Source organism: Notamacropus eugenii, chromosome 4 (genome assembly GCF_028372415.1).
Source record: "Notamacropus eugenii isolate mMacEug1 chromosome 4, mMacEug1.pri_v2, whole genome shotgun sequence".
In the NCBI taxonomy this organism is placed as follows: Eukaryota; Metazoa; Chordata; class Mammalia; order Diprotodontia; family Macropodidae; genus Notamacropus; species Notamacropus eugenii.
The window spans coordinates 109,556,713-109,582,235 of NC_092875.1; the positions used below are offsets into that span (position 1 = coordinate 109,556,713).

General features: G+C 40.3%; 1 protein-coding gene across 3 annotated transcripts in view; it reads left to right on the forward strand.

The window, feature by feature from the left end:
• Nucleotides 1–25,070, forward strand: part of LOC140500486 (otoconin-90-like) — a 46,992-nt gene extending 21,922 nt beyond the window's left edge. For 2 of the 3 annotated variants that reach the window (XM_072603053.1, XM_072603054.1), the window contains 8 exons: nucleotides 850–3,869; nucleotides 6,687–6,743; nucleotides 9,076–9,126; nucleotides 10,795–10,848; nucleotides 16,980–17,096; nucleotides 18,867–19,037; nucleotides 21,722–21,807; nucleotides 24,437–25,070. In XM_072603053.1, coding sequence (XP_072459154.1) covers nucleotides 3,755–3,869; nucleotides 6,687–6,743; nucleotides 9,076–9,126; nucleotides 10,795–10,848; nucleotides 16,980–17,096; nucleotides 18,867–19,037; nucleotides 21,722–21,780 — 624 coding nt within the window. In that variant the 5' untranslated portion in view covers nucleotides 850–3,754 and the 3' untranslated portion in view covers nucleotides 21,781–21,807; nucleotides 24,437–25,070. The remainder of the gene's footprint in view (nucleotides 1–849; nucleotides 3,870–6,686; nucleotides 6,744–9,075; nucleotides 9,127–10,794; nucleotides 10,849–16,979; nucleotides 17,097–18,866; nucleotides 19,038–21,721; nucleotides 21,808–24,436) is intronic. The other variant, XR_011965759.1, reaches the window with a different exon arrangement.
• The last annotated feature ends 453 nt before the right edge of the window (nucleotides 25,071–25,523 follow it).

Here is a 25,523-nt window from a genome sequence, read left to right on the forward strand (position 1 = left end):
TCTTTCTGAAGACCCTGTTCATATGCAATCATGTCTGGGGAAGGGGTGAATACATGAACACTTGGAGCTTAGTTGATTTTCTCTAGTTTCTGGTTGTCCCTTGGGGGAATAGGGAAGGCTGTGAATGGGATATAGACCTGGTCAATTTTCATATGATAAGGCTATGTCAAAGCAGGGAGTAAGGCATCTATCAGTACATAGAGTGTTCAGCCTGGGATCAGAAGCCCTGAGTACAAATTCAGCTCTATCACCCTGGGCAATTCACTTAACCTCCATTTCCCTTAATCCACTGGGGTTTGGAAAAGGCAAACCACTCCATTATTTTTGCCAAGAAAACCCCATGAACTGTATGGTCCACATGGCCACAGTCAGACACAAGTGAACAATACCAAGAAGAGGTAGAGCAGAGAACACAAGGAACTGAGAAAGTGTGGGCCCGGGCTCAAGTCTGAGATCTTACACTTACCTTCTAGGTGACCTTTCTGGGCCTTGAGTCTTTAATATTCAAAATTGACAGGTTGAATAAGAGATATTAAGGACTCTTTCACATTTTACAAGTCTAAAATTTCTTACAGTTCTTAACTGAGCACTTAAATACTGCAGTTCTGCTATGGAATTCTCTTGGTTTTAAGGAGATCTAACAATGGTAGGTGTCCTGTTTTCTCTTTAGTAGAATATTTCCCATGCCACCTGTGTCTATAGATTCCCTTGATTCCCTTACTTAAGCTCCCTAGAAGAGGATAGCATTGTCAGGGCATTAGGAATCCTATGCTTTCACCTGCTGAACTTGAAATAGTTTGTCCATGGTGATAACAGGTATCATGACTTAAGAAGTTCTTTTCTTTTCAGCCTCGAAAGAGCCAGGGGACATGTCATTATCTGCTCTGAACCTCTGCTGAATATATGAAAATCTTGTCTCTGAAGATTTATCCACATTTTATGTCTATTGAGGTATAATCGGTACATTGTGTCAGAGTGAAATATTTCCAGGTTCCTACAGTGATTGATTATGAAAATAAAAATTACTAGAAGCCAGAAAAGACCTTGGGTGAGAGAAGAGATTACACTTTAAAGAAATTTAACACCATAGTGTGGTGGTATGGACCATAGGGGTTATCTAAGTCAACTCTTATTTGAAAAATGAAGAAATTTTCTCTGAAAAAAACACAAATTTTAATATTTGCAAACATTTTCCTCCTAACAATCATGTTGAGCTTCCAATGTCATTGTCTTCATGCTACAGATGAGAAAATTAAACCTGGGTATTTGAGCCCAAATCTAAGTTCTGCAAACCGCCTCCTAGGGAAGAATGACTCCAACCCTCAAAATGGAGAAATATCTTTCTGAATGTCACATGGTACTTTAATAGCTGGGATCCAGAATTCAAGCACAGGCTTCTGATATGCAATCAAGTGTTCTCTCCACTGACCTACACAGCCTTCCATTGACAAAGGCTTCCTGGCTGCATTGAGTTTGCATAATTAATATTTGTTAAATTGAACTAAATTGAACTGAGTTGAGCACATGCTCTTCATCATGTCTTGTTTCATTCAACAGGCAGCTGATTCATGTCTATTCTGTGGATGAAAACTATGCTTGCATTTGTTCTGATGAGTATGTTGATGGATACCATTTATAGATCTGACCAGCTCCTTTGACACTGTTACTGGTGAGGGATTAAGGAAAGTTATGTCAAAATTTGATTGCCCAAAGAAGTTCATCGATATTGTATGTCAATTTTACAATGGCATGTTTTCCTTGGTTCTGGACAATGGACAAAGCTCTTGTGACTTCCCAGTCACCAGTGGAGTGAAACAGGGCTGTGTGCTTGTTCCCATGCTTATTAGCATGATGTTTTCAGCCATGTTGACTAATGCTTTCAATGAGGATGAGCAATGAGGATGTCTACTAGTATACTGATGGCAATTTTTTCAATTTGAAAAGACTACAAAACAAGACGAAAGTGGAGGGAGTGTTGGAGCATGATTTTCTGTTTGCAGATGATTGTGCACTCAATGCAGCCTCTGAAGCAGAGGTGCAACAAAACATGGATCAATTCTCTGTTGCTTATGCTAATTTTGGCCTAATAATTAATACCAAAAAACACAAATGCTCCATCAGCCACCTCCACACTATCTGTACATGAAACTATTGATTACAACAAATGGAGAAGTTTTGAAACCTGTGAATAAGTTCACTTATCTTGGTAGTGTACTTTCCATGGATGAACACATTGACAATGAGGTGGATGCACACATTGACAGAGCTAGCTCAGTGTTTGGAAGGCTCTGAAGAAAAGTTTGGGAGAGAAGAGGTATCAGACTGACTACCAAACTGCAAGTCTACAGAGCCATTGTGATGACCTCATTGTTGTGTCCTTGTGAAACAAGGACAGTCTACCAGTGCCATGCCAAGAAACTGAATCACTTCCGTTGGAACTATCTTAGGAAGATTCTGAGGATCATCTGGCAGGATAGGTTAGGAGACAATGAAGTCCTTGCTAGAACTGAACTACCAAATATTCAAACTATGCTTGAGAGGGTGCAACTCTGATGGGCTGGCCAAGATGTTAGAAAGCAAAATGTTGACTTGTCAAAAAGACTATTTTATGGAGAATTCGCAAGGGGCAGGAGATCACATGGTGGCCAGAAGGAATGATATCAGGACACTCTCAAAATTGTGGATTTATCTGTGCAACGTTGGAGACACTGTCACAGGACCGTTCAGCATGGCAGAAAGGGTGCCGTGCGCTTTGAGCAAAGCAGAATTGAGACAGCACAAATCAAACGCAAAATATGGAAATTTGGAATATTCACCCCAAATACTCACATTGACTCTTTGTGTCCCACCTGTGGCAGAGCATTGTGAGCTCATATTGGTGTGATCAGCCACAGTCAGACACGCTGAAATTACACGTTCTCATGGAAATTGCACCCAGAAAAAAAGAAAACACACAAAAAAACAAACAAACATAAGTCATACAAACAAACAAAAAAAACCTTCTTCCAAGAGCATCCTTGTAAATGTCCCCACTTCCAAGAACGTCGCTGTAAAAGAAGAATCTCTCTTCTAAATGCATCCTCCTGCTCCACATGGAGACTCTTTGCAACTAAATACACCTACTCATGCAAGTTTTGCTTTCATATTGACTCCGGCAAAGACATTGTCCAGGGCTAGCTATTGTGCTAACAGCCTATCAACTGAATTTTATCTAGTTTCCTAAGTAGTAAGTTTCATCTAGAACAGGCATTTAATCATACAAACAACACTGGCCTTTTCTAAAGCTTTAAAACCAAGAACTGAACTGCATCTAAATACATGGCTGCCAATATCATGTGATGTTTAAGGGATGCTGAAAGAACTCTGAATTCACAATCCATGCTCCTCTTGGCCAGCTAAATGATTGCAAGCTTTTATTTTTCCAGAGTCACAGAATCAATATTGGAAGGAAAACCCCAAGTTCCTCTGAAATAATTCATATAACTCATCAACAAAGAGACTCTTCAACAATCCTCCCAATGGACCAGAAGAGCAGGGAAAGGGAGTCTCTGAGGTTTCCTTCTTCCACAGTGCTTATACAGAATCCACTGCTCGATTTCTGCCCAGAGCTGCCCTTACCCACCTGTCCACCTACACCCCCACCAACCAAAAAAAAAACAAAAACAAAACAAAACAAAACAAACAAACAAAACAAAACAAATATCAAGGCATTATCCCCAATCGATTCTTATCACAAACTTTAACGATCACCACCATGATGAAGATCACCCAGGATGACCTCAGGAATCGCACTACATTTTGGACAGATCTCATTATTAGAAAGTCTTCTCTTTGCATAGAGCTGAAAACTCTACAATTTATTCCCTCAGGTAAGAGGATTTTCTTTCTGAAGACCCTGTTCATATGCAATCATGTCTGGGGAAGGGGTGAATACATGAACACTTGGAGCTTAGTTGATTTTCTCTAGTTTCTGGTTGTCCCTTAGGGGAATAGGGAAGGCTGTGAATGGGATATAGACCTGGTCAATTTTCATATGATAAGGCTATGTCAAAGCAGGGAGTAAGGCATCTATCAGTACATAAAGTGTTCAGCCTGGGATCAGAAGCCCTGAGTACAAATTCAACCTCAGACTCTTCCAGCTCTATCACCCTGGGCAATTCACTTCACCTCCATTTTCCTTAATCCTCTGGGGTTTGGAAACAACAAACCACTCCATTACCTTTGCCAATACAACCTTATGAACTGTATGGTCCACATGGCCACATTGAGACACAAGTGAACAATACCAAGAAGAGGTATAGCAGAAACCACAAAGAGCTGAGAAGGAGTGGGCCCAGGCCCAAGTCTGGGATCTTACAGTTACGACCTGGGTAAACTTTCTGGGCCTTGAGTCTTTCATATTCAAAATTGGCAGGTTGAATAAAAGATCTGAAGGACTCTTTCACATTTTACAAGTCTAAAATTTCTTATAACTCTTAACTGAGCAATTAAATACTCCATTTCTGGAATGGGATTCTCTTGGCTTTAAGTAGATCTACAATGTTAGGGGTCACGTTTTCTCTTTAGCAGAATATTTCCCATGCCACCTGTGTCTGCAGATTCCCTTGATTCCATTACTTAAGCTCCCTAGCAGAGGACAGCATTGTCAGAGCATTAGGAATCCTATGCTTTCACCTGCTGAACTCACAATTAAGCTGGTCTGTGGACTGCCTCATGATGTTATTGAGGTAGAGGGCTCAGCAGTGCTCAGAGAATGCACACAGACCAGGCAGAACACTGTGAAAAACATCTGCCCCCAGTCACTCCTCACTAAGATAATGCTGGGCTCATCTCCCCATGACTAAGGGTAGAAGTTCATCACTAGCTGGGGCCTCAAAGGGATTGTATCCCCATCCTCCTCCCTGACTCAGGGTGCAGTGATCCAGGGGCACAAGGTTTACCCATAGCTCCCTTCCTTTCTGGAAGCTGCCTGGGAACTCCAGGGCAAGTTGGATGGTGAGTTCCCTGCTGTTCCAAAGAGAAGCTATAGAGGGGACTCTTGGTGTGGTAGAAATTGAGATTCCTTCAGACTCAAAGACTCTGTGATTCAAAGACACCAAATAGTGAGCTCCAGGACTGCATTATCTAGTCCTTGTTGGGTAGCTTCTAGTAAGTGTCATGACCTCCCTGGCCCTGGCCATCACAGACTTGACCCAGTGATGGTCAAGTAAGAGTAGAAAGAGTATGACCTGATAGTGAGGAGGTCCTGGCTCTGCTAATAGCTAGCAGTACGACCTTGGGGAAATAACCTCAAATCTAACAGAGCATCAGGGACCACCCCATTAGATTGTAAGCTCCTTGAGGGTAGGGACTGTCTTTTGCTCTTTCCCTCTGCAATGTTTACACAGTGCCTAGTACAAAGTAGGTGCTTAAAAATATTTATTGATTGATTGACTATATAATAAGGGGACCATAGGATCACAGGTTGGATTGGGTGATCCCTAAATTGTCCTCCAGGGCTAAAATACTATCGTTTCTATGAACTGAGGCATTTTGGGGTAACAAGTGAATGATGGGAAAGCACTGTGATTGATGCATGAGACACCTTAGTGTACCACTGTGTATTGGTATCAATGACTGGTTATGTGATTTAGAGCAAGTCAGTCTACTTCAAATGAGATAATGTACGTAAAGCACTTTGTAAAGCATGGAGCCTGTGTAATTTTAGATGCTGGCTGTCATTCCTTAGGTCTTTCTTTCTTCAATTAGACTGTAATTTTGTGGAGGACAGAGATTCCATAACTTATGTGGTTTTTATCCCCAGTGTACTTAGCACATATTTAACAAGCATTAAATCAATTGGATGATTGTGGTGGGGAGCCCAGTGATGACTCTTGGGTTCATCCTTGACTGTCCAAGATCTTTCCTATGAGCAGGAAGAAAAATGATATGTGGGGTCCTCTGGGAGTGGTAGAGTGTGGGGCAAAGCAACATGTAAACACCTGAATGTGCAAATTCTAGTCAGAGCCCATGTTCCTTTTTGGCACACTTTCTTCATTTACATAAGGAATTGATTGTGCTGCCACTAAAGCCAAGGCCAAGGGAATCAACAAGGGTGAAAGGGAGTTGGGGAGGGAAATGGTTCCATTTGAATTCATACTCCAACTTCATAGGATCAAAGAATTTCAGACATGAAAGACACTGGGACTTTAGACCATCTCGGTCAATGTTTTCTTTGAAAGATGAGGAAATTAAGACCCAAAGAAGTCCAAGAACTTGCCCCAAAGCCTCAAAAACCAGAATTCAAATCCAGTTCCTTTTAGTCTACTGTAAGTTTAAAAAAACTCTTGAAAATATATCTGCATCACCACATGGGAGTTAAGCAGGCCATAACAGGGGGAAAAGGATTATACATAGGACAGACTCTGGGGCAGGACAAAAACACACAACCCTACATCATGCATCCTTTCCATCACCTTGGCAACCCCCTTCTCTCAGGGTCTCAGTTTCCTCATCTCTATCATCTTATTTTAGAGACACAGACCTTAACTGTGAAAATCCCCAAAAGAGTAGGAGAATCTATAATATAGAGTGATAGTCCTCTTTTGTTAACTGTTATTATGGTGTTTTGTACCTAAACAGGCTTTGATAATGAAAGGATTTTTGTTTGTTTGCTGATTTTTAAAGTATTTTCTTTCCTCCTACAGAGCTTCTTGCCCACGGGAGCTCTCTGGCACCATGGACATCTGCTGAACTAACAGAAGGTATTGTATGAGGAAAATACAAAAGAAACACCACAAAACATAATATATTGTTGCTCATTCACTTACTGTAACTCATGGCATCCCAGAATGATAGAACCTCAGAGTTACAAGGGACCTCAGGGGCCACCTGATCCAATGCCCCTGTGTTATAGATGTCTAAATCTGCCTCTGCTTCTAGTTCTGCCCTCTATAGGACAAGTTTCTTCCCTTTTCTGAGACAGCTAGAAAGTGCAGTGGATAGTGTTGTTCCTGGAGTCAGGAAAATGCTTTCTGAATTCCAATCTGGCCTCAGAAACGTACTACTTATGTGACCCTGGCCAAGTCACTTCAACCTGTTTGCCTCGGTTTCCTCATCTGTAAAATGAGTTGGAGAAGGAAAGGGCAAACTATTCCAGTACTTCTGTCAAGAAAACCCCAAATGGGGTTACAAAGAGTCGGGTACAAAAACAACAACAAAACTTTTCTGTATGATATTTCTTCAACTATATGGAGTCAGCTAGAGTGCCCCTGTCTAAGTCTACTTTATTGTAAACATCGAACATCTCTAGTTCCTTTCACCAATCTTCATATACCATTCACATAGCCTTTCATCATTCTCATTGCCCTCCTCTGAATACATTCACCTAATGCATGGAGGAGGAGGAGAAGAAGAAAAAAGAGAAAGAGGAATAGTGGTAGTGGGTAAGGGTGATGGTGAGGGTGTGGTTGTAATAGCCACCATAGAATTACACCTTAAAGTTTACAAACAATTTACATAGATTATCTCATCTGGTCTTCATCACAACTCTGTACGTAGGCATTATCATTAGAGTCATTTTATACAGATGGAAGAAATTGAACCTAAGAGAGGTTATGACTTTCCCAGGATCTCATAGCTAATAAATTTCTGAGACAAGATTCGAACTCAGATTTTCCTGATTCCAAGCAAAGCCCTCCATGTACTTAACCAGACATTATACTAGGTGCTGGTGATAGGAAGGCAAAACCAAAACAATTCTCATGTCCAAGGGGTTTACTTCTATTGGGGGAAACAAGCAACAACATGAATACAGTTAAGTGCCTACAACAGCCATAAAAAGTCAATACAAAGTAATTGCCTGCAGTGGGGAAGGTACTAGCATATGGGAAAATTTGGAGGGGCCTCAAGTAATAGGTGAAATTTTAGCTGAGCCTTGAAGGAAATTAGGGGCTCTATGAGGCAGAGGTGAGGAGGAAGAACATCTCCACCATGGGGGGTGGGGGGAGTCTGGGCAAAGGCATGGAATGTTCTGTCCTGGGAAAAGCGAGGGGGCCTGTTTGTTTAGAATACAGAGTGTGTCAAAGAGAATGAGATAGAGTGGAACCAGATTATAGCAGACTTTCTAAGACAGCCAGAGGAGTTTGTTAAAACACTTCTGTCCTAGGTGTGTTGCATGCCCTCTGGATTCTGCTCTCTTCTCTCCCAGTCTGATAAACTTCCCTGTGCAAGGAAACTAATGAGTGTTAAGATGGTATTACAACCCAGGAAATAGATGTTCATTTTCATAGGGATCATTCCTACATGTCAAAAAGAACATGAGACTATTCATCAGAAGACCTGTGTTATTTCCCTGAACTACTACTAACAAGGGGAATGATCTTAGAAAAGTCATTTCACTTTTCTTGGCTAGTTTCTTTACCCATATAATTATGGTGTTGGAGTATAATAGGAGTTCTTAACATTTTGTGTATATGTGTGTGTCCCTTTGGACATTCATGGTTCTCCCAAGCGGTATGGTGAACCCTAGGGACCATTTTTAAAATAATGTTTTGAAATGAAATAAAAGTCATAGGATTACAAAGGAAATTTGATCACATTGAAATAGTTATCAAAATATGCTTTTTGAAAATAAAATGTGTCAAAGTATGTATCAATAAGGGAAAGCTAGGTGGTACCATAGTGCATAGTGTCAGGCCTGGAATCGGGAGGACTCCACTCCCAGAGTTCAAATCAGGCCTCAGATACAGTGCTTCCCTGGGCCCATCACTTAACCCTGTTTGCCTCAGTTTCCTCATCTGTAAAATGAGCTAGAGAGGGAAATGGCAAACGACTGCATATCTTTGCCAAGAAAACCCCAAATGGAGGCATGAAGAGGTAGACGTAACTGAAGAGTAACAAATATATCAATATATCAGATATATATCAATATACCAAAAATAAGTTTTAAAAAAAGTTCTTTGACCCCAGTTTAAGAATCACTAGATTGAAGCTATTTTCTGAGGTCTCTTTCAACTCTATAATATTCAGTTGTCTATCTTTGCATTTACACCAAGAATGGATTATTAATTCAAGTTATGGGATCTCTTTTCACAGTCATCCCTGAAGTACCTACAGACAGTAGCTTAAAGGATTCCTCTGTGGAAGGTATGTAGCAGGGATTTTCCTCAGCATTATTATTAAGTCTTGTAGGGAGATATCTCCATTCAAATTCTCCTCTGCTGCCCAATGAGAGGGGGTGGGCCTTCTCAAAGAAGATGGAAGTGGATTGTAAATTGCCAAGCAGATTCTACAAAGCTAGACAGGTTTTCAGTATAGCCCGGTGATAGATAGTGTCATTCCTCCCACAACCTGAATAAGATCTGAAGGTCTTAGAGGACTTGCAAGCTCACGATGAATCAAGAATGTGATAGCTGGCATAATCTAAGGTTTTAGAGAAATTAGGATTGAAGCAGGAGGCCTAGCTCACACTTGGAGAAGGCAGTCCCACAGCCCAAGCTCTGGCAGCACAGGTTATGGTCACAGCCCTGGGGGTTGGTGCCCCAGATCATGTTGGAACAGCTTTCCACATACCCTCAAAAAAGGGCCTTATCCTACTTGGCAATGACTTAAAAGAGGCATAGTCTCTAAGTCTCTAGGTGTAGAAAGACAACAATCTCAATGGACTCAGTCCTAGTCAAACCCAGGTTAAAGTACTGTGTTCATTTCTAGGTGGTGTGTTTTAGGAAAGTCATTGATGAATTAGGAAGCACTCAATGAGATGGAATGGGACTGTAAAAGGCTAGGAAATCAGGCTGTCTGATGATCAACCAAATAAGTGACACTGTTTAGCCTATCAGGGAAGGGAAGGAAAAGCATCTAGGAACAGGAAGACTGTGCAAAGGCAAGGAAGTGGGAGAGTTCTGATTGTGTTTGAGAGGCAGTGAGTCATTCAGGAGCACATGGAGAGGCAGGCTTCTACCATGTGGTGAAGGGCCTTAAATGCCATGTAGAAGAGTCTGAACTTTTCTCCATCAGACTCTATTTAATTATTGCTGCATCAGAAAACCTAAGGGGTAGACAAGGGCACATCTCATCATTATTTTGGCAGAAAGGAACAGATACGTGATCTTGTTGATGTAGGGAACTCCTTGTGGAAAACTCTCCATCAATGCAGATGAGCACCTTTCTGGCAACATATAGTCTAAGATGATTCCCGCAGGTACTAAAAGGTCAAATGACTTACCTAGGGTCACCTAGTCAGTGTGTGTCAGAGGCAGCACCAACAAGCTTTAACCAAAATCAGTTAATGTTAGAGTCTGAATCTGGGTTTTCCTGATGCATGTTATGCTGCCCACAGTGCAGCATATGATGATGCAGATTATCCTCATTGTACAGGAGAAATTGAAACTCAGCAAGGTTAGGTTGCTTTCCCTACATCGAATGATCAACAATGACCATCTCTCCCCACCAGACTCTATTTTTCCTGGTGTGCCTTTCCTCTTGGTTCAAAGTTCTTTACCCATCCAGGGAGGGAAGTGTCTGCTTCCTCCTTTTACAACAGATGAATTTTACCCCAGCCTTTTGCTTCAGCTGCTTTAAAGACCAGCTAGTTCTTGCTGCTCTTAATGAATAAACACGTTTGGATTTTTAGTCATGTGCTTTCCACAGGCCCTATTGTCCCCAGTTCATGGAATCCCACTAGTTTCCCAGGAAGGAGCCAAGGAAAGTCTCTAATTGGCTTCCTCTTCTATCATAATGGATTCTACCTTCTAAGAACAGAGGTGAGGTGGAAGAATCAGTTTTCATGGTGATTTTTTTCCCTTTTTCGTTCAGCTGTTGTCAGAGGCCAGGAAGGCACGGTACACCCAGAGACTGCAGCTCTGATGGGTAAGTGGTCCATGGATTTCTTTGCCTCAGATATTTTTATTCTCTGCCTATGGTTTCATGAAGCCCAGTATGTTAGGGTGTGAAGGCTGGAAGAGACAACACATCCCAGACAATACCACAGAGAGAGAAATTGAAATTATTAAGGCAGTCCAGAAAATTGATGTCAAATCAGGAAATATTAGTTGAGCAATTCGTATGAGCAAAGCACACAGTAATTATTATCCTTAGCATGGGGAGCGGGACTAGGTACTGGGGGTATAAGCAGAGACAAGGACTGGGAGCCATATGGAGAGAGGCCCAGAGTTGCTGAGTTGGTTAGCTATTGTAAATCCTATCCGATATTTGACTGAAAGTTAAACATAGCTACAGATAACAGATTTTATATTTTGAGCAATATTTCCTTCATTCCTTAGATTAATTTGTCTGGCCATCAGGGAAATGATTCATGCCGATTAGCACCAACTCTGTTTTGGGCTTGCCTCTGGTAGAAACAACCCTAGTGGTTACAATAGTGAATAATTATAAAAGTGTTTTAAGGTTTCTAAAGCACTTTACAATTTTCTCATTATAATCATTGTTATTATCATCTCATTTTATCCTCATTACCATCTTGAAAGATAAGAACTATTGTTACCCCCATTTTATAGGTGGGGAAACTGAGGCAAGCATGTTTTTTTAAAGTAACTTGTGCAGAATCACAGAGCTATTAAAATCTAAGGCAGAATTTGAACTGACTTTAAATCTAGTGTTCTACACATTTTTCTACTTAAGGAGAATACTAAAGCCTTTAGGAACTTCACTCAGCTAGTGACTGAAGCAGGGCATCTGCTGGTGAACACTTCTGTTGTACTCCTTCTGTACATGACTAATACAGTTATGCAGACCCTACCATAATGACATAGTTAGCAGTTGGCACTATGCCTGGCATAGGAATGGATGCTCATTGGTTGATTGACATGGTTTTTGGTTGGTTGGTTGGTTTTTGTTTTGTGAGGCAATCAAGGTAACTTGCCCAGGATCACACAGCTAGTAAGTGTCAAGTGTCTGAGGCTGGATTTGAACTCAGGTCCTCCTGACTCCAGAGCTAGTGCTCTCTCCACTGTGCATCCCCAACATGGTATCTTTGACAAGATTAAGCAAGGTGGCACTTAAACAATAAAGCCAAAGGGACCCAGACAGAGGGGAAAGGTTTAACAACCAGCTATATAGGGGAAAAAATGTACCCAGGACACATTTTTGTTTACTCTGCTTTATTAGTATTTCTGCCATTACCTTCCAGATGATCGACAGAATAATGAGCCCTGATTTGTAGAATTTGCTGATTTCCAAGGCGTAAATACTGAACTCTGACAATTCAAAAACCAGCTCTCATGAGCCAGTTTGAGCTCCACCACACCCCTGATCCCAAGTAGGGGAAAGAAGGAAGAGGAAGGGTCACAGGAACAGCACTGTCATGTCTTTGTGATCTCAGCTCGGAAAAAACTCAGACTGGATGAGAGTCTATTATTTTGCTCTATGCCCTGTCTAAATGTGAAAAGTAATAACCTTCCAAAAACTCCACACTGGTGCCTCCAGGGTGGCCCTGGGTTCTCTATGGCCATGAACACAGAGTCCAAGATTTGGCATATTCTGTCATAAAAAAAACTGAATTTTAGTAGGATCACAGTGACACAATATGGACAGCTCAGTTAAGTAGACCAGTAGGACCCTTGGTAACAGACATGCATGAAGAAAAATTATGTATAAAATTGTTCCTAGGCTTATGGGGCCCCCTTCTGGTTCTGCAGTGATAATAGAACTTAAAAAACAAAAGGTCTTAAAAGGTTCTAAGACTCATACAAATTTTAGAATTTCTCCTACTTTTAACTTAGTTCTCAATAAAAGTGAGACCCTTTTCTAGTGACCAGTACACTAGAGGAACTGAATCATATCAGTCTTGACATATTTGCTATAAATGATGCTAGAAGACCAAAGAAAATTGTAGCAATAGTGGATGTAGTTAATTGATTTTATTGAACTAGGCCTGGAGTCAGGAGGACCCAAGTTCAAATCCAACCTCAGACACTTCCTAAGTGTGTGATCCTGGGAAAGTCACTTCACTTCTGTTTGCCTCAATTTCCTTAACTGTAAACCGGGGATAACAACAGCACCTCCTGCCTAGTGAGAAACAAATAATATAATATTTATAGAATGATTAGTACAGTGCTTGGCGCATAGCAGGTGCTAAATAAAAGCTTGTTCCCTTTCTAGTCCCCTTCCTGCTCATCAAAAACATTATTTCATGGATCACTTCTTATTGTATTCCTTAGGAGAAAATTTGCAAAGAGACAACCATGAAGATAAATACAGCTTTTTGTCATATTGGGACAATAATGAGGAGGTAAAGAAGTCCTAACAAGAGCTCAGGAAGACCCACAACATTAAATCAATATGCTCTTAATGGGAGCCAGTTAGGTGGCATGCTGGATAGAGTGCTGGACCTCGAGTCAGAAAGACTTCAGTTCAAGTCCAGACTTACTGCACGTGTGACCCTAAGCAAGTCACTTAACCCATGTGCATAGCCCATGCATGCCTGTCTACCTCAACGACACCCCTTCCCAGGGCCCTTGTAAGGATAAAATTAGGTATTTGTAAAGCACTTTGCCAAATTTCAAGTTTTTTATAAATTCTAGCTGTTATTATTATTAGATCTCTCCCCATTCTGTGCAAAGAGGAAAGTGCCCAAAAAAGTGGAAAACCTGGAGGACAGAAGCAAAGCTAAAACCTTGAAGGCTATACAGAAGCCTCATGCCCATTGATCATAAATATTTTGAGAAGAGTGAGGAGACTTGGATGTAGTGAGCATCACATAACTGTTTTAGAAATGAAATTTATTGTATTTTAATAGACAAGAAAATACTGGCTACTGATATTTTCCAGTGAAGGCAAAAGTGAGTTTTTGCAGGAGGCGTAGTGAGACCCAGTTAAGCCAGATCATAGTCAGACTATTTATTTAAAGATTAAAATCTAGGAGAGCAGCAGACAAAAAATGGAAAAGACCTGTTAAGATTTTTATTACTAACTCTTTTCTCTGTCACTGATAGAGAAGTCACTATTTGGGGACTTTAATATCAAAATCTGCAATGTAGAACATGTGGAAGTAGAGTTCATAGTGGACCAGGACTCTACACAGAGGAGATATGTGCTAGAGTAAAAACATTTTGGAGAGAGTAAGGGGATTCTTAAGATGTCTGAAAGATGGAATTATTCTAAATGCTTATAAAAATCAAGAATTATATTATAAAACTCCCCCCACCTTGTGCCTCCACCCCACAAATTTCCAAAAGGCAACTGAGAAAATAGCAACACTTATCTAGTCCCTGAACCTACTTTTCCATGGCAACCAATATTGTATGTGAATAATATGGACACACATCCAAGGATACAGTCCCAGAGACTTGGAATGGCCTAAACAGAAGTATAAGTGTTTTCAAAGGACATAGAGTAGTCAGGTCTGATTGGTGCAAAACAGACACAGATGGGGAGAAGAGAATGAGAGAAGGCAAGAAAAGTAAGATGGTACTAGATTATTTAGGCCTTGAATGCCAGCCAGACTGCTTTGAATTTGACAGGATATTCTGCTGCATTGAAGAGTTTTGATCAGTGAAGCTACATGGCCAGATCTATACATAAGATTATTAGGTTGGACTAGACTAGAGGATATTATTGAAGATGGTATAAGAAGGTATCAAGTAGACTTTGGCAAATTATCCTATAGAGGACCACATGTCTGCAGTCATATAGTTGACTGAAAAATGCAGAAACTGTAAAATCCCACTGTACTCATTTTTTAAACTATTAATTATTTGATTCAAAACAGCAAACTGCCCCTTTTGTTGGCTCTCCTCCGATAAGATATCTCCTGTACCTGCTCTAAAACTTACAAGAGTCTTGTAACAACATGGGTGACTTTGTAAGAAAACTATCACATTGAATGAGACTTAAAATAGAACAATGAGTGGTCACCAAAGGATGTCATAAAGGATGCCCAGCTCTGTGTCCCAATGAGAGAGGGATTTCCTACAAATGCTGAATCCTTCCAGATATTCCTATTCATAGATGACATTGTACTAATAGGTTAAAGTCCCACAACTTTAGAGTCACTCAGTAGAAATGAGATGAATGCAGGATAAGGGGAGGAAGAATGCGCTCTAGGTTGAGGTCATTAATGAGATCATTAAATCTTATATTTAGAGGTGAAAGGGGACCTGAGAGGCCTTCAAGTCTGAACTCATTTTATATATGACGATACTGAACCTTAGAGAGGTCAAGGGACTTAGTCAAGCTCACACTGCAGTTAAGAGTCTGTGGTAGGCTTGGAACCAAGATCTTACTAACTCCAAGTCCAGTTTCATATACATATATGTATATTTATGTGTACATGCTGGTACATACATAAAGCTAAATGGAATAGTAGATTGAGCACTGGACCTGGAGCCAGGAAGACCTGAGTTTTAAGAGTAGCCTTAGATACTCATGAACTGTATGAGCCTGGACAAGTCACACATGTGTGTGTGTGTGAATATGTATGTGTGCACACTGTGCATGTATGTGTATTCAATGCATATTCACAATCAATATAAACACATTACATTTATTATGTGTAGACACTGTATATATGTATATATATATACACATATGAGTATGTTTACACACAATCTTTATTTCAGTATTCTTCCAGTGATGATATATTACTCTGAATTACAGAATTCCATGGTGTCCAAAAGAGTTACATTTGAGGGTAAGCCACAGAGCAATGGAGAGCTACCTGATATTCAGAAGCAGGTTGTACTATGTAATATGAAGAATTATGCCTAAGGAAGTAGATCATCACCAAAGAGTCCATGATCTGGAAAGGAGATGGTCATAGAAAGAATGAGAGGAAACCAGTGGACAACCCGCATGCTCCACTTCCATAACAGTGTAAGAGGAAGCAGGGAGAGATTCCTAGCAGATTGGGCAGAGCTCTTCTTCAGGGAATTTATGGGAGGTCCTTGGACAACAGTAAGATGGAATTAGAAGGTTGGGTTTGGCAGAATAGCTTACATCCTATTCACTGAACTGAATTATCCATATTGATGAAATCATACAAGTATGAATGTAAGAGCAGTAACCCCCCCACATATATGTGTTTGTGTGTGCATGTGCATGCATATATAAATATATATGGATACATTTTTTTCTCTGTTGTTTCAAAGTAGTTTATGTGTATGCAGGCAAGCAAGTACTTATTAAGCACCTGATATGTTCCAGGCACTGTGCTAGGTGTGGAGACATAAAGACAAAAATGAAATCCTACCTTCCCCCCAGAAATTTAAAATCTGTAGGGGAAAGAGGGCAGCACATATATGTCTATAAGTATATACAGAATAAACCTAAGGTCATTTGGAAGACACCAGTAGCAGCTAGAGAAATCATAGAACCCCTCACATGGAAGGTGGCATTTAAGCCAGACTTTGGAGGGAAGGAAAGATTCTACAAAGGGGAAGGTCAGGAGGGAGTGTGTCCCAGGCCTGGGGGACAGCCTTTCAAAGGTACAAAATGGCTGATGAAATGACTTGTGTGATCAAAAAGCCAAACTCCCTGTGTGAGGAGTAATCGTACTCCCTTGTGAAGTTCAGATGTCATGTTGTTATCTCTGTTTTATTGAGGAGGAAACGAGAACTTAGTGAGGTGCTGGGATTTGTCAGAGGGAATACAGTTAGTAAGAGCTAGAACTCAAACCCAGTGCACCTGACTCCAAGCAGGCTGCTCTCCCTGCTGGGGTCATTCTAAACCATCTCATCATTCTAACCACAATGCCCACTGAAGGAAGGCCATTAGCAATACAAAGGAGGAACCTGCAAATAAGGACAAGGAACAAAACAATGAAACCTTAGAGGACACAGAGGAGGCATTGACCCTTTACTAAGTTCTAATGAATTCCCATGGGTAAGAACTTTAGAGTTGTCTGCCCAGAATTTGTGACGTCAGAAGGAAGGATCTTGGTCTTTTGGATAGACCCAGCTTATGTCTCTGCATTTAGGCAGGGCTCCCTGACTAATCTGCCTAATGAACAGTTTCTATAGGAGCTATCATCTCTGTGTTTTTAGGTCCCATGCAGCCTGTCTCCATAACGAAGGGAGTAACAAGTGCCTTGTCTGGCCTTAAATCTGGGGACTCAGACGTTCAGGCTTTGGAACTGATCCCTAAGGAGACAAGAGGAAAAGGTGAGTAGGAATACCAGCACTGTCCTTGGATCCAATTAGAGAGAGCTCCTGCTGCCCATATAGATATGAGAGCCATTAAATAACTGGAAGGAGGGTTTGGATTCTGAGCTCTGAACTGGTGGTATTGCAATGTTAAATCCAAGGTGGCTATGTTTGGCTTAACTACATGTGTGTATAATGCATGTGCATATGTGTGTGAAGCTACATTTTTGTAATAATATATGTACATATGTGTGTGTGCATGTGTGTGTTTGAAAGAGACAAACAGACAGAGTGATAGAGAGTATCTTCGTAGGGCCTCACCCTGGTCGGTAAGGCAAACTCAGGAAATAAGATAAAAGGAATCTATTAACACAAAAAAGCAGCACCATTGGGTGCACTTTTTTGTATGTATATAATGTGCTTATAATGCTCCCTGTTGGTCTTCTCTCCCGGTACAAAATGTATCCTCTATTTGATTACAAGCTCCTTGAGGGCAGGGATTGTCTTTTCCTCATTTGTAATCCCAGCATTTAACACAGTGCCTGGCATACAGTAGGGATGTATTCAATGTTTACTGAAATGAACTGAACTGAAAAAGGCATGCATGCAGATATAAATATGTTATACACACACTGAGATACATATATACATGTATATTAACATATACATATATATGTGCAAAGTTAGTTACTTGGGATGAGTCAGACTAATGACTCCAGTTTAAAACCTTATTTAGACTTTGAATATGTAGCAGTTAATCTTCATAAGATGTCCTGTGCATGTCCACTAACCTCATCTCCCCATAATTACATGTATCAATGAAAAATACTTTTGGCCTTATATAAAAGTTGCTTACTCCTGTCTACAAAAAGCAATACCAGCTTACATAGAGCTTGACTGTAACCTGTGGCACATCAGCATTTTAATAGCCACCTTCAGTTCCTTAAGGAGTAAGTTATGGGTAATTTCAGGTACCTTGCGTCAAGACTTATCTAGTACCATTCACCCATTGCGCCCACATGTCAGGCCAGCTCTGCATGAGATGCCATCATCCTATTCAGACAACGTGCATGAAGCCTTCCAGGCTTGGTCTGGAGATCCCCCTTGGGATGGAATCAATTGCCGTGGTATAAATTGTTCTCCAGGCTCTACTCATTTCCCTCTGTATAATCTCATAGAAGAAAAAGAAAAGGAGGGAAAGAATTTGGAACCCACTTTATAAAAAGAATGTTAAAAGTAAAGGAAAAATTCATAAAAACACATCCTCCTAGAAGGCAGAGGTTGTCTTTCTGCTCTTGTATCCCCAAGCACAATGCCTGACACATAGTAGGTACTTAACAAATGTTTGTTGACAGATTATTGCTTGGTTATATAGGAGAAGCAGAATAGTATAATGGATAGAACGGTGGACTTGGAGTTAAGAAGACTGGTGTTCAAATCCCAAGCAGTTTAATCCCTCTGGGCATCAGTTTCTTCATCTGTAAAGTGAGCATGTTAAACTAGATGACCTCTAAGGTCCCTTCCATCTCTAATTCTGTTTTTGTGGTCTCCATCTGACAGATAAGAAGGCTGAGGGACTGAGAAATAATGTTATTTTCCCAAGGTCACACAATATCAGAAAGAAGACTACAACCCAGGTCTTTGGATTCCAAGTCCTATTGCCTTCCAATGGTCTTCCTAGAGGGTTCTTTTATGGACTGCCAAGGATTTCACTGTGTTTGAACTCAGATCCTGTGATGTCTTGAAATATGAATATTTGATTTTCTTTTTCTTTTTTTTGTAAATTAGATTGTGACAGATTCACTTCTGTGCAACTGGGAGACTGTGGAGAAGTCAAGGAGGAGATGCCTCAGACTGAAGAAATGCTCTTTTGTTTGACGTCTTGGTGCCCAGAGGAATCTGAATCTTCTGGTTCTGTGGTCAAGAAGGAAGGGAAGACCCAAATGATCCCATGGATAGGTATGTGGGATTATAGATATGTGATATGGATGCAGTATCAGGACCCAGTACTGGCACAAGGTCAGCTGGCATTGGTTCATTGCACTTAAGTCCTGACTCATCGAGATAGCCAGGATCAGGAATACTTTTAGATCAGAGCTCCACAGCTGTGTGTGTGTGTGTGTGCACGTGTGTGTGCACACGTGCGCACGCGTGCACGAGTGTGTGTGTGTGTGTGTGTGTGTGAGAGAGAGAGAGAGAGAGAGAAAGAGAGAGAAAGAGATGTGTGGGCCCTGTGGCAGTGTGATGAAGCCTGTGGATCCCTTCTCAGAATAATGTTTTTGAATGCATAAAGTAAAATACAAAGGGCTACAAAGAAAACCAATTATACTGAAATTAATATATACTTACATACACACACACACATATATGTATATATATACACATACATACATATATATCCTATCCAAGATCCATAGATCTCTTAGGGATATATGGATTCCATGTTAAGATGCCCTGCTATGAATGATCCTAAACTTGTCTTATCAGCAGAGTCCATCATGAAGGACTGGGATACCTCCTAGACTTATATACAAATGGAGGGCCAAGGAGTATTCATGTTCTAAACAGTCTATGTTTATACAGAGCTAGATAGTTGCAAAGTATGTGAAGTAAATAATGTAAGAAATGATCAAATCCAGCAGATCCATGCTAGTCCTTTTGCCCCTTCCCCACATAGTGTCTGCCTCTCATCTATCCTGATTCTTTGCTTTTAATATTATCTTCTATCTATACAACATATGACTTGCATGGACATAATTATTTACTGCTTATCTCTCCCATTAGAATGTGAGCACCTGGAGAACAATGACTTTGTTTTTGCCTTTCCTTTTACCATGTCTTTAGTGTTTCTGTGTTGCCTGTCCTCCTGTTCTCTGCTGGAAAAAAAAAGGCAAAACAAAGAGAACAAAACAAACTTATTGTGGACATATTGGGAAGACAAAGTTGCTGTTCAGTCATTTTCAGTCATGTCTGACTCTTCTTGATCACATTGTGGGTTTTCTTGGCAAATATACTGAAGTAGTTTGTCATTTCATTTGCTAGATCATTTTGAAATGAAGAAACTGAAGCAAACAGGGTTAAGTGTCTTCAGGGTTAACTGAGCAAATTAGTTCAGAATCACACAGCTAGTAAAAGACTGAGGCCATATTTGAACTCACTCCTGACTCCAGAGCTGCTATTCTTTCCACAGAATCATAAACTCTTAGAGCTGGAAGAGTCTTTAATTAAACGGAGTTCATTTCACATGTATTGTCCACTAAGTGCCAGGCCCTGGACTAGCATGGGCCTTAGAGCTTGTCTAGTCCAGAGGATGTCTAATCCAACCTCTTCCTTTCACAGGTGAAGAAACCAAGAATCAGAGACATAAACATGACTGTATATGTAGTGAGATTTTAAGAGTCTAGCAAGAGCCACCAACTCACCCAAGAGTTCAGGTTCACATTTGATTCTAGAATTAGGTGCACAAATGTCTGCAACTTCATCAGAGCTAGGGTTATTATCTTTTATCATGCTCATTTTGTTCAACTGTGATGGGTATTGGTACAACAATATTCACAAATCATATGCCTACATGGCTCGTATAGTTCAAGGTTCTCTCCTGGGTTTTCTGCCCTTTCATTCTATAGCGCCACACTCGGGACTCATCAGACTCCATGGGTTTAATCATCATCTCTATGCAGAGATCTGTCTCTTGTTTTGAGTGCCACATCACCAGCTGCCTAGTGGGCACATTTCAAATGTGTCATTCCATGTGCATCTGAGACTCAAAGTCTTCACTACCTGCCCCAACCTACCTTCCCAACATTAATACACTTTACTCCCTTTGACATGCTCTCAATCCAGCCACACTGATCTAGTTGCTCCTTCTTACACCTGACACTCCATCTACCTTTGCACGTACTACTTTCCATGCTTAGAATGTTCTCCCTCCTCACCTCTAATGTTTAGTTCTGTGACCTCCTTCATGTCTCATATTCAGTGCGTACTTCTGCAAGAGGCCTTCCCTCGGCACTCCAGCTGTGAGTGCTTTCTCCATTCAGATTACCTCTGATTTATTCCATATGCAACTGGTGCGCACCTGTTTTCTGACATTGCTCTCATTAGAATGTAAGTTTCTTGATAGGAGGGACTGTTTTTACCTTACTCTGCCCCCCTATCACTTAGCATAGTGCTTGCCAATACTAGCAGTCAGAAATGTTGACCCGTTGAATCTAAATGGACACTGATTATCCTGCTTGAACTCTTCTGAGATAAACCAACAATCACGTTGTTGGTTGCATCACATTCTGTTTAAAAGTATTCAACAATTGTGGAGAGTCCAATAAATTTTAAATCAATATCTGCATCAGCTTATTCCACAATTATGCACTCCTGGTACAAACAGCAGAAAAGAAGAACTTGATGAGGGTTTTCTTTATTTTTGCGACCAGTCCAACTTTGTTTCCACAAAGAAATCCTTGGCCGGTTTCACCTAACCCCAGGGATTCACAGAATACAGTTGGGGGGATGTTGCTTTGATATGTCTGGTTTACAAGAGAGCTTTGTTAATACATTGCTTTGTTTTCCTTAAAGGAGGAGACTTAGGCAAAGTCATACCTGGACACTTGGTAACTTTGAACAAGAAATGTTTTGCTTTGTTGTAGGTGTTGCATTTCACATCATTGTTACTTGGAACAAGGGAAGAAATTTGGCTGAGAGTTAGAGAGGAGTTCAGGATCCAAAGTGACAGGTGAGAATCACAAAATAAAATGTAAGTGATCCCAGGTCAAGCTAGCAGGGAATCATTGAGTACCTGCTACATGTTCACATGGCCCTTCCCTCCAAACAGCTGAGTAATCTGGTTAGCGATAGGAAATAAACACAAGAAAAAAAATATACACATATATATATATTTGTATTTGTATGTATCAATACAATCATATGTATAGATGTATGTATTGATACACAATAAAATAAAGTATCTTATAAAGTAATTATGCAATAAGAAAAACACAAGAAAAATTAACAAGGTAAAAGAAAATAGAAAAACCCTAACAAAATTATAAATAATTCAAATGTTAACTATACTGAATTTTTAAAAGTTCTAACAGTGCCTTTGTTTTTTACACATGTTATTTCCCACCCACCCCAACTCTCTATACAAATAACAAAATTAATTGATATCCACTGAATAAACGATGGTCCCATAATATATGTATATTCTACCCCCATAGTCCCTTAGCTTTCTGTCAGATGTGTTTCATTATGTACCTATCATGCATTTTACACAGTGCTCAACTCTGAGCATAAAAAAAATAATATAAGTCCTGCCTTCAAGGGGCATACATGCACAAATAAGAATTGACAATGCAAAGCATCATATGAAAAGGGTCAAGTGAATGGCAGAGACAGTGTGTCCAGCAGAGTAGACACTTAGTGAAGCCTTGTAGAATTGTATTCAGGTGATCAAAGAAAGGAGAGATCACTTCCAGCTGAGATCATCAGAGAAGTTTTCGTGGAAGAAGTAAAATTTCAGTTGGACTTGATAAAAAAAAATTGTCTTAGTTTCAGTTGAATGACAAGGTTAGAAGCCATGTAGCAAAAGGTGAAAAGTAAGGATCGGACTTGGAAAGTTTCATTGGGGAAAATCTTCATGGATGAGATGGGATTTGAATTGACTTTTGAAAAATGGATGGGATTTACAAATGCAAAGATTTTTGGGCACTGGGAAAGATGTTTTGCAAGTGAAGAAGATGCAGAGTCAAGAAAGTGCAAGGTGAAGCTCAGTGAATAAATATGGCTAAACCAAAGGCTTTATGTAAGAGAGAAGGAAGCCTGGAATGGTTAAGAGATGAAAAACGAAAATCAGGATCTGGTCAAAGAACTCACAGATCAAGGGCAGCTTAGGCTACCAGGGGAAATACTAACAATATGCTCAATAATAATAATTCCCAGTGCTGTAATTCCTTAAAGAGAGAACAGACGGAGAGATAAATGATAAATACATACATACATAAATGATAGTTAGATAGAGAGATAGCATTTACTAAGCACTCAATATGTGCCAGGTAGTGCCAAGCGCTAGTGATAAAAATAAAATAAAAAAGGTCTCTGCCTTCAAGGGGCTTACATTCTAATGTGTGGAGACAATATATAAAGGCAGTGCTGGAAGTGGAGGAGGGGAAAGTACATGCTGGTGGGTGGGGGAGTCTTTATAGTTACAAAGTACCTTTGCACTTACCTTTCTCATCTGAGCCTAGTAATAACTCTGTGATTCTGATACATAGGGAAGCCTTGAGACATGACTATGTCCTAATAGGGCAAATGCCATTCCTATCCCACGTTGAAATTCAAAAAATTCAATTTGTTAACTATTTATTCAGTGCCTATTGCGTAGAGATAACTCTTCTTGGTTCTAGAACACATACAAATTGTGAAAGACCAATATGCTGAGTAAGGGAGGTGATCATTCTGTCTTCCTCCACACCAGTCATAATACAGCTGGTTTATTGTGTCTAGTTCTCTGCATCGCATAACACTAAGAGCTCGGGTGAGTTGGGGCATGTCCAGAGAAATGTGACTAAGATGGTAAGGGAACTGAAAGGCTTACTATATGACTGGCTAAAGGAATTGGAGATGTACTTTACTGCAGTAAAGAAGATCAAATTAGATGAAGATACAGGGATCTTCGAGTCTATAAAGGGCTGTCATGCAGAAGAGAAATCAAAGGTTTGTTTTACTTGACCCTAGAAGGCAAAACTAGGACTAATGAGTAGAATTTACAAGGAAGAATACATTGGAAAAACATAAAAGTTTCCTAAATGTGAGTGTCATGCTTAAGTGGACTAAGCTGCTTTGTAAGTTAGTGTGGGAGTTCTCCATGAGAGGGAGCGTTCAAGCACAGACTGTCTGCTCACCTGTTAAAGTTGCTATAGATGAGAACTTTGCTTTAGGCAGGGGCTAGACAAGACTATCTCCAAAGTGCCTTCCAACTCCTCAGGGAGTTTATAAGCCAGCAGGGGATTCCATTTCCACACATTATATAATACAAAACTATGCTTGAAGAAACATTCTAGTTAACAAATTTCTTTGTAAGAGGTGATGAAGTAGAAAGAGTGCTCAACTTCAAATCTGAGAAGATCTGAGTCTGAATCCAGATACTGCCAGTTACTTTCTAGCAACAGGCAAGTCATGTAACTCTCTGAGCCTGTTTCCTTATCTTTAAAATGGGGGTGATAATATCATGCTATCTGGTTCCCAAGGCTATTATAAGGAAAGCCTTGGTAAAATATAAAGTTTTAGTATATACTCATGAATTATTCTTGGTGACAAAGATGTAACATTTGAGTTGCCCATTGTTTTTGCCTTTGCTTCTTTAGGCAGAGGGCAGAGTCTGTGTGAGAAGCTTCTGTGCTCCTGTGGTCAGACTGCTGCCCAGCGTATGGCTGCTGCAACCTTCAGTGAGAGTCACAGGTTCTGGAGTAGATCGAGGTGCCAGGAGAATGGAGCACTGTGTGAAGACAGTCACCATGAATGGCCTTTGCCTTCCACTGGTTTAGGAACCAGGAGCCAAACTCTGAAGAAAACAGCAATGAAGAGTCTGTTGCTTCCCTCGCAGGAGGTTTCAGAAGAAAGAAGAGATTCTTGGGAAAGCCATTTGGCAATGCTGGTTCCAGGTCAGCCCATGGACAATAATTTGAGTTTCCTTCATCAGTGAAAAACACCAAAAACAGGACATCTAGATCTATATTATTCCAAATTTAAACTTTCTGAAGCCTTGGGTGCCTTCCCTGCTGAATTGTCATAATAATGACTCTTTTACATTTTCCTCCCACAGGTATGATGGGAAAATTGATTGAGAAAATAAAGAAGGTGTTTTGAAAAGTTAGAATTTCTACACACACAAGACATTATTGCCATACTTAGAATACAAGATCAGAGGGGTCTGGATGCATCTCTTTGTCTGATTTGTACTGCATGTATTGTATCATGGAAGTTAAATAAAAATTCAAATTAATTGTGTTTTTAGAACTTCATCACTTTAGATGATGATGCACAAGTGCTACTGGGGGTATATATGGGAGAAGGGCTGAGAGGATCACTACCTGAACACTTAGTCTTTGAATGCTGTACCTGGCAAATTTGAGCCAATGATAAACCTAAATTTAGCAGTTCAGGTAAAGGAAGTTTTAATTAAGTTAGATATCACTTACTTTCAGGCAAGTAGGTAGCACAATGAATAGAGTGCTGGGTCTGAAGTCAGGAACTCATCTTCCTGAGTTCAAATCTGGCCTTAGACACTTATTGTGTGACCCTGGGTAAGTCACTTAACCCAGTTTGCCTCAGGTTCCTCATGTGTAAAATGAACTGGAGAAGAAATGGCCCATCATTTCCACATCTTTGCCAAGAAAACTCTAAATAGGGTCATGAAGAGTCAGACACAACTGAAAAACAACTGAGCAACAA